The following is a 10,492-nucleotide window of genomic DNA, read 5'->3' on the forward strand; positions in this document are numbered from 1 at the left end:
AAAAAAAAAAAAAAATCTTACCTTTTCTCTGAGGGATGCATTGGAGATCTATGTTTGCCAGGTAATTTGCAAATAGGAAAATCTTATTACACTGACGGTTTAACCCTTAAGTGAAAGGATGTCATCATCTAAGAATTTGGTTACATCCTATTCCTTTCTACTGGTCCATGTCCTGTAGGAAGAAATGCATGATCTCATGCTTTTCAATCTTGATATCCAGTGAGCATGAAACTCCACTTCCAATTTCAGTGCCATATAATTCTTCTTGACTTACTGCTGTTACAGAATCTGCCAATTGTCCTTCGAATATCACTTTCAATGAGATTCCATAACTGCAAATGCTCCTTGCAAATACTTATGACATACTGAACTGTTTCACCACTTTTTTCTTTATTACAACTATTCTGATACATAAAGGAAAGATTTGTTTTGAGTGACAGATGCTTCATATTTTAGAACTGAGGAAAGGAGAGGTGTCTTCGTTTGTGCAGTATGGAATTTCGGTTTTTGAAGTATGACTGCTCATATTTGTTTTGGCAGGTTAATTCGATTTACAGTTGCATTCCTTCATATTCCGTAATTCCAAATATTTATTATACTCATGGGCAATTAAAGATTATTAAAAATTAAATGAACAAGCAAAATGGGAAAAGATGTAAAATTCTTACCTGAAGAAACTATGCCAGAGGTATTTTATCTTATCTCCTTACATACTATCTTGACTTGCAAGATGGCATGGATAGCAAGATCACAATGCGTGTCTTCGACAATGGTAATGGTGATAATGCAATGCAAAAGCAGACATAAATGGTTATGAACAGGTCGATCAGGTTCAAATTACTGTCCCATTGCAATTTTTAGAAGCTTCTTCGACTGTGCAGCTTCTCCCCCCCCTCCCCCCTCCTCTCCTCTCTTCCCCCCTTCTCTTGCAATTCATGTTTCCCTCAAGCAGATGAACATGCCAGAGTGAATCCATTATCGGTGGTTTGATTTGGTTGCAAGGGAAATAAAAGAAAGGAGAGTGAAATCAATCAATAATAAAATAGAATTTTTTTGTAATCATCCTAGAGTAGTAGTAATAGTCTTATGCACTGGGTTGCTCTTTTTATTACTCCGTGTGATGGTGTAATTAACTTAAAAGATACTAAATTTCATTATTAAATTTTACTTTTTGCATAAAAAGAATTACTTTATTTTACAATCAAATTGCTTTGATTTGAGGCATATTGTTAGGAGGCAGAAGCTTGTGTTCCTAGTGAGTTCAAATGTACACACTCTTACCCTTTGTTTTGCAGGAGCAGCTATTCCTAAATTTCAAACTTGCGGCCAACATATTGCGAGGCTCGCCCCTCAATAGCTAAAAAGAATGAAATAAATCTGTCTGCTGATGTAAAGGATGTTGCCATGCATACAACAACTCCAACATCATGGCTTCACTCGTGAACTACATACCTGCAACATTGTTCCTTCATTCATGTTTCGAACCGAACTACACTTTTGAAAACAATTTGGGAAACAGAGAAACCAAACACTTTTTTACAATTCTAATAATCGTTTCTTAGTACAAAAATGGTAAAAACCACTTCTGCTGTTTCTAAACAAAGAGACAATAGAACAAAATCAAGTGGGCCTTCAACCTACTTGACCTTCTTAACCACGTAGTTTTAGGTATTGGTATTAGATCTATCATACCGATTGATTAATATTAGTATTGACTGTGATCGATATTGTTGTGGATAGATGGTATTGGTAAAAGAGTAGTTTTTTTTTTTCCCGATTCAATCTGATCCGTACTTATATTGTATCAGTATCGGTGCCGGTGGCAACTGATACCGACCCATACCGTGCATTAAAACCTTGCTCAACCGTGAAACTTGCATGGATATGAGAGGCAGGTTGTGTTTTGGGCTTGCTCTCATGGACTAGTTTGGAACTTTAAATGGGCTTGGGCTCAAGCCCAGTCCTCCAAATTGGAGTCTCTTTAGTCTCTACTATTCCCCCACCCGAGCTGGAAGAAATTGCTTTGGGTCTTTGGTTTTCTATTGTTCTCTCTCTGGTTTCATGTGGAAGTTTTGAGATGCGAAAAGGCACTTCAGATTATCTCTCTCTCTCTCTCTCTCTCTCTCTCTCTCTATTTCTCTCTATCTCTCTCTGGTTTTGGGTCTTCGGTTTCTGTGATTGTCACTGGGGAGGAATCGAATGAGAAATCGAAATGGGGATATTCAAGAACAGTTTCTCTTTCATGCTGGGGACTGTGTGTGGAGTTTACATCGCTCAGAACTATAAAGTTCCTAATATAAAGAAGCTCGTCAAAACAGGGATCGATATGGCCAAGCACGTTGAAGAGACTTACCGGAAGCCAAAGAGGAAAGACGATGATTAATAGTTTACTCTGTTCATTGCTGAAAACCAGGTTCTTCTTCCTCTGTTTTTATCTTTAGAGTCGAGAGGTTTTTTTTTTTTTTTTTTTTTTTTATGCTAATTTTGTTTAGAGATTATTATAATTATTGTTTTCTAACCAAATATCATCACTTTAGATACAATTTTTTACATCCAATTTGTTCTACTGGAATCCCATATTTTATCTTTTGTTCTTCCAGTAACATATGAAAATGGGCTTGGTGATTTTTGCCTGTAACTGCTAATATAGGAATACTATTTCATGTCTTAATTAATCTGGAGAATAAGAAAGAAGAAAAAAAAAAGGAAACCTAATGTCTAAATAGACTCATGTTTCATATTTCAGTAATCATAACAATTAGCACCATTTTTTTCCCCTTTCAGCAATTTGATATGGCAATGTCTGAAATGAAAATTTTGGTTTGAGTTGACACACTCCATTCTTCCCTGGGAAATCTTGGATGTTCTGCCTGTTAGTACCTCTATACAAGGTGAATAAGGAAAGAATTTATTCAAAATCTATATGAGAAAGCATTAAAGCTAAGGGATCAACAGAATTAAAATAGTAAGGGAATTGTTATTGTATTCCACTAAACTAGATTTTTCTGTTATATGAAAAACCTTAGTTTAGGCATCTTCACTTTAGTTCCATTTTCCATCTCCTTTGGTGGATGTCTTCACAAACTTACAGTTCTGTTTTAGATACTGTAATCAGTGCTTCTTAAGATCTTGATACAATAAAGCATATCTTTGAGTAATTATCAGCTTGATAGGAATCATGTCCTCACATGTTGTTGTCAAAGTCTGATGGCACCTGCGCTGATTGTGTGAGCTATCAAACATCTTCAAAGAAAACATGTGGGGGGAAATCTAAGCCACCATTCAATCTTAAATGTTTCCTTGTATATTCTCCTTTTATTGCTAAATTGTAGTGCATTCATTATGTATTAGTTTGGCTTATTTTGAACTCTTTAGATTCTAAAGCCTCTCATAGTTGTCGGCTTTGTATTTACTCCTTCACCAGGATTGTCAGTTAAAAGGCAAACAGATATAGTGGGACCTCCTATGTATGGATGGCTCAGTCATCCATGACCAAAATAATCCATGAATTGTATAATTTTGGAAACCTGCTAACCAACCCCCCCCCCCCCCCTTTTTACAAATAATATTCTCATTAATAATCCATCATATGTCAATGAACCACCTACCTAATCAATTCTAGAGTACAATGTTCATTTAGCTTGGGTCACTATAACAGAAAATCCCGAAAATAACAACTAGTAAGGTGCAAGAAGAGCCCAAGAAGTAGCTGGGAGTAAATGCTTCTGTACATAATAGTCTGGATGACTTATGGATCAAGCATGCCAGTCAACCCAAAAAAGATGAAGATTATTCATCAGAATAGATATAATAAACCCATAGAAATCAATGATGATATGACAAAAAAACCAAAGGCTTTTAACCTAACATTACCTAACATCAGAGTAACCTGTGCTCAAGGTTCTCCAACTCCCTCAAATTAAACTAAACCTTGTACTTAACTATTCCAGTACTTTGGATGGTCACAAGGAGATTTTGAGAATTGAACTAGATCAACCGACTGAACTGGAACAGGGCACCTTAGTTGTTTGGTACTCTACAAAGCAATGTTTGGAGAACCTCGGTGCGAATGTACCAATTCATGAAAACTGGTGGAAACTGCTGAATTCCATCACCTCATTTTTATTTATTTATTTTTTTTTTTTGGGGGGGGGGGTCCATTGGGAGAAACAACCATATTTAGATAACAAGCTTCTTTGGATGCTTGATGTCTGTTCCTGTTTCCATAACAACTGGAGGTTCTTTAGAACTTAGATAAGCAACTTAGGACATGGTAAAACTTGCTTGTTACTGGGTTAAAAGCTCTTGAAGATAATTGATTTGCTATTGCTCCCGAGTGGGTTTCAGTCATGTGGAGACCCGTTACCATTCTTCATGATGATCTTGATGAATTGCTTTCCCCTTCAAAATGGAATTGAATTGCCCGGATCAGCTTCATAATACCCTTAGGAATTATATGAAATGCTTGCTTCTGCATTTGAGCTCCTTTAGAATGTTTTTGTTACAGCAGAATAAAATGGAACTTATGGAAGTGAGCCAGACATTTGTTAACAACTCTGACCGCTTTTTTGACAGAAATAAGACGATTATTTCATTAGCAACTCTTAACACAGCCTTTCTCTTAAATAAAAATCCAGGGCAGATTCTGATGTCCTCCGTTACCTTTTTTATGTTCCTGGCAACAGTACTACAATAACAGGAAATTGTAACATCTTTTCATAATAACACAATTACACTATTACCACGGGTGCAAGCACTATGCTCACTTGTTCATTAAGATTTTTTCTATTGTGATGCAGAGCCAAGATGCTGCTCCAACCTTGTTGAGCTGTTCATGCTTTCAATGCATGTGGCAATCCCAAGACCATGGAAAAAAACAGTGTTTTAGAAGTTTCGGGAAATTGGCATTGGGTGTACGGATTCTGCAATTAAAGTATTGCTCAAAGGAGAATTTTTTTGAATGAGGATACCGGAGGAGCTGTAGTACTGTAGTTGCTCACTTTACTGTATGTAACATTGGTTTTGTAAAACTTCTAATAGTTCAGGTCCTGGGGAATTATCCTTTCGAAGGAAATTTTGCAATAATTCAGGCAGTCAAGGACGTGCCTGCTACCAGAGTCTTTTAAGGTAGGACAAAGCTTGTAGTGAACTTTCTTACAAAAAGTTGGCTGGTTGCATTGAGATCTTTTCGACCAGGAAAGGGTGAAAGGCTAACAATGGGAAACCATCTGAATTGTTAGTGGTAAATCAAAATGAAATCAAAGAATGATCAATAATGTCCAATTGGTTGTTATTTGTGTGGAGATCTTGTAGGTCTGTTTGGATAGCGGAGTGCGTAATTAATCTCTCATACCACACCAATGGCAGTATGGAGACTGATATCATTTGGATGGGACCCACATTGTCAAGGTAGGAGAAAGAAAACCCTACAGAAAAAAGCAGGCATGTCATGGAGCAAATTAAGGAGATTATTATTTAAGGGTGAGGGTTCTCTAAGCAATTGGCATTGAGTAGTGTATCAACGAGGTGTGATAAAATGATTTTCGTATATGAGAGGGCACCAATGTCATTTCCTGAGAGAGTGCGTCCTCTCACATGGAAACTTAGTCGTAGCAGGTAGGATACATACTCTGGTAACAAGGAGCAGGTGACAACCTCAGTTGGAAGAACTCGTTTCCTTTATATAATGATTTACTTTGCCCCTGTAAGAAGATGAAATATCCCTCAAAATGGATAGGTTTCTGGACCTTCCTTATTCTATATCTATTGCCCTCCTTCCAAATCAAATCTCATACAAGCAACCTCGGAAACCATTATTCACATTGCCAGTGGTCCGGCACGAAATGAAACATGCTCAAAAGCTCATTGCTTCAATTGGACATGTTTGGTGACAGTAACATGCTTCCATTGATCTTGTTTGCAGGAGTATAAGCTTCATAAATTCATTTTATTAAGAAGCTAATCAGATGGATTCTATAAACCCAATTCACTTTCCCCCATCAGTTCCAAGTTCCTCATGAATATGCATCTATTAGTACATTTTAACAAGTTTATAATATAACAGGCATTACATAAAGAACAAACCCCAATCTATATGCAACTATTTACAGCACAGGTGAAACATGATACATGGTACATGGAATCATAATTCATACATTCCTAGAATTCCCGGTCAGGAAATATCAGAGGAGCAATAACTGTCCACACATACAGTGTTGCAGTGACCCACTCAGTGCAAATCCGAATCCATACCGATGTCCAACCAACATTTATAAGTGTTGTGCTTTCTGTTGAGTTGGTCCACCCTGTGAGGAGCATACCCGAATACATACTAGCAAGAGCAAAAATCAGATGGAAGAATGCATAAGAGTAGCTAACTGGCCGAGCTTCAGTGTCCTTTTCATAGTTTTAAGTATCTCCGATACCAATACGATACCCTCCGATACGTATCTTAAATTTAGCTGATCGATAAGATACACATCGATACGATATATGAAATTTTTAAAATCCTTTCATATCGATATATATCCTACAATACATACCGATATGCATCAATACACTACCAATACACATTGATACGATACGATATGCCTCGATACGGCTATGAAAATTATAAAATTGAGGTAAAATATACGTTTCGGTATGTATTGGTACGTATCGGTGAGTATCGATATGTATCGATCGGTACGTATCGGTATATATTGGCACGTATCGGTGAGTATCGATATATATCGGTACGTATCGGTGAGTATCAATACGTATCGGTGAGTATTGGTATATACCGATACAGTGCGCTATGGCCATATAATGGCCAAAATGGGTAATTTTAAAAAAAAACACGATTTTTTGAAGGGTTTTTGTTCCAAAGTTGCTGTCAGCCATATTTCTCTCTAACTAAAGTGGAAATCAAGGTTGGGAACAAAGATTTTACATTTATGGGACAACTACAAACCTTGAATTCTTAGTATGATACCCTCAATTTAGTGCTTATGCATAATACATGTTATCAATAGCTTTTTTTAACAAACTCTTTATGCAAAAGTGTTTAAAAAAATGTTTCCTATCCATTTATGTATCTTTAGCGTATCTTAGTGTATCTCCGATACGATACGATACGATACTCTCCGATACGTATCTTAATTTTGGCCGATCGATACGATGACCGATACCGATACTTTAATCCTTGGTCCTTTTCCTTCTTTTCTTTCCCTTCCTCCAACTTTCTCTGGTGCAAGAAGTGGTTGCTTCACACCTGTAGGTCAGATACAATTTTGAGAAGGCTCAATAAATAAGGAAATAATGACAGGAAATTTTTGCCAAATTCTAAGACCAATTAACAGAGCTTGGTCAATTTCACCATTTTCCAAAAGAATACATTAAACCATTAAAGATTGTATGGTGGAAGTATCAAATACTAATACCACAACAAATCTCAAGTGCAAGTGAGATCCCAAGGATGGAAAACTTGAAAGAATCCAAACCAAAAATGGCCTAACTGGATAGGCCATGGCTCTGATAAACCAAATCCTTTTGGATGGGAAGAAAATGCAAGTCATAGGGCAAGTGTATTTTAACCAGTATGGGAGTCAAACTCAGGCTGGTAGCTCCAAAAGTGGTAAACATGGGCAGGTCCATATGACAGGACCGCACCCATCTCATTGGTCAAATTTCAGCTCAATACAAGTAGAAGAAGTGTGTTAAAATATTGAAATGCCACTTGAAACGACATCTTAACAATACATAATACATTTTGCCACCTTCCCATGCTTAATTTAGGCTGAAATTTGATGGATGAGATGGGTATGGGCCATCTATCACATGGACTCACTTGTATGCATTCAAATTATGCCACATGATAAGAAAATGTGACCTTGTTATATGAGGCATATTACAAATCTTTGTACACTTAAGATTTCCCCATTTACAATATTGGTTACTAAGTAAAGGTCAGAATAAAAGTTGAAAATTGGGTTTCCCTGAAGAAGCTTTATCTTTTTGCCTTTCAATTTTTAGTGAGTCACAACTGTTCCTGTGCCTGGTATAGGATTTAAGACAGAATGACAGAAAAGAAGGATCACATTCAGTTCATATACCTGATCTGGGTGAAGACGGTGGGGAAAGAAAGGTTGTAGATGATCCGGCACGAACAGCAGAGTACAAGACTGAGAGGACGGTTGTAAGCATCCCAAGAATGAGGGTACCCATAGACACTGCTTTAGAGTTCTTATGGAGGCCATTGCATTCATAATCCCGAGGCTCACTTGAGAGGCCAGTGTAGCAAACATATGCACAATACACAGAAATTACGGAAGCAGGCAAGAGGCTGCCATTCACCTGGTTTGAAGCCCATAACCAACTTTTAAGTTCTTAAATCCATAGCACTGGAGCATCATAAGTACAAGGATAGGTCCCATCACATACTCTTCTTATTTATCCATTTTTTATTATTCCATTGAAGCAGTTTTTTTATGACAGATTTTACATACCTGTGGATGCAATGCAATAATTGCAAACACAAATGCAAGGATCATGGTCATGACAATGAAGAAAACATTAAGGCTGCAGTCATAGCCAGAGGGGTTGAACCAGATGAATAGAATTCCTGAGAAGGTAAATGCTGCAAGGTAGCACCCAACTGTAACTGCAAGTAAAGCCATGTACCTGTGATAAGATTGATAGTCTTAGGATGAGACACATTACCATGAGAAGAAAAATGATAACATGCAGGGACTTGTACGCACCACTTCTGTTCATCTTTCTCCACCCATGCATCATTCCATGAATGCGTAAAGTCTAGCAGCATAATCACTTGAACCAGCAAAAACAGTCCTGAACCAAATTTTGACAGTGTTTCTGGAAATACAAGTCCATAAACTAGTTCATGAGGCTGACATCAAATGAAGAAAATTATATGGACATCAGATAAGTTACAAGTAAGGTACAAGAAATGCCACAGGTCATTGTACTAACTGCAGGATGAAGCAGTCTGCATGCATTGTTGTCGATGAGGTAAGCTAGGCTAAAACAAAGCAAACACTAGCAAACCTAAAGAAACCAGATCGCAGTGAACCTAACTCTGAGGACTATGGCAGAAAACTTGAAGTAAATAATACTCACAAACTAAATGCCGATGACGCTGAAACTGACATATCATAGGAGTCCTATGGAGGTGACTATATGGTAAAAATATCAAAGAGAACTATTGGTTGGATAGGCAGAAACATACAAGACAGAAAATAGCAAGTCAGAGAAAGTAGTATAAATCAATAGGCATCACCACCTATGGCCTGCGGTTGGGCTTCATCACCTTAGTTGTGAATGATTCGCTACAGCCCTCACTCTCATTGGTCAAAATTGTCAATAGCCAAAATCGTGGGCTGTAGCCTGTAGTACCCCTTGCTCTTTTTTATAATAGGCACTAGATTATCACAACGAAATTTGCAGCACCAAATCTCTCCCAAGCAAGCCCGGTCACAGGGCTCACACCAAGTCCACATGAACACATGTGAACAGATTTCTTCCTTGAACTGCATCAGTTGTACACACAGAACTAGCCGTCTGGTGGGTCCCCTCATGGAACTCTCTTGATCAATAATTGAGTTAATTTTCCACCAAAAAAATCTTTGGTGGGACAAAATCAAAATTGCAGGTCCAGAAAATGCCATCTAACAGCATTCAGGATCTCTAGCTTATGTAGATTTTCTATCTGCCTCCTGAACTCCCTGATCATGAATGAATGTCCTATGGACCAGAAGGACAATTTCTTCAATTTGTTATTAAGTACTTTCCCCAAATGCTATGAATGGGAAATACTACAAAGACAAACATCTAATAGGAAAACAGGTTAAAAATGTTTGCCTAATAAAACCTGGATTAGAAAAAAAAAAAATTAACTAGATTGAAACTAAGATTGAAACCCAATTGGAATTGAGAGAGAGAGAGAGAGAGAGGAAGCTGACCATAAATTGTGATGACGACATTTGGAACGAAAAGCATGAGGATTATGAGCAAAGCCCACCACAATCTTAAGAATCCATCCACCGTGCTGCCATGAATCTCGTCTATCGTTCTGGTCCTTTACACCAATCATTATAAGGGCAAATGTTGCAAAATATAAGAAATTTCCCAAGCTGACACGAAGAACAGCACTCATTTGAAACCATTCCTTTGAGGGAGTGTGAGCAAAGGTGTTTATCCCTGTAAACAAAAAAGGAACAAGCTGATGCACAATTGAAGTGTTTACTTTCAAGGCACCATTTCAAAACTCTACCAAAAGAAAAAAGTGATCCAGACTGAAGAATTCCACCAAAAAAAAAAAAAANTATCTATTGCCCTCCTTCCAAATCAAATCTCATACAAGCAACCTCGGAAACCATTATTCACATTGCCAGTGGTCCGGCACGAAATGAAACATGCTCATAAGCTCATAGCTTCAATTGGACATGTTTGGTGACAGTAACATGCTTCCATTGATCTTGTTTGCAGGAGTATA

The 10,492-nt window shown here is 37.5% G+C and overlaps 1 protein-coding gene and 1 pseudogene across 1 annotated transcript; one reads left to right on the forward strand and one right to left on the reverse strand.

Annotated features, from left to right (window-relative positions):
- Positions 1–2,013: 2,013 nt before the first annotated feature.
- On the forward strand, positions 2,014–5,195 carry LOC122091168 (short transmembrane mitochondrial protein 1-like). The gene is made up of 2 exons (XM_042661013.1): positions 2,014–2,413; positions 4,800–5,195. The coding sequence occupies exon 1, from the start codon at positions 2,213–2,215 to the stop codon at positions 2,381–2,383; it is 171 nt and encodes a 56-aa protein (XP_042516947.1). The 5' UTR covers positions 2,014–2,212; the 3' UTR covers positions 2,384–2,413; positions 4,800–5,195.
- Positions 5,196–6,072: 877 nt separating this feature from the next.
- On the reverse strand, positions 6,073–10,258 carry LOC122092292 (annotated as a pseudogene).
- Positions 10,259–10,492: the final 234 nt, after the last annotated feature.

This window comes from Macadamia integrifolia, chromosome 10 (genome assembly GCF_013358625.1).
Source record: "Macadamia integrifolia cultivar HAES 741 chromosome 10, SCU_Mint_v3, whole genome shotgun sequence".
In the NCBI taxonomy this organism is placed as follows: domain Eukaryota; kingdom Viridiplantae; phylum Streptophyta; class Magnoliopsida; order Proteales; family Proteaceae; genus Macadamia; species Macadamia integrifolia.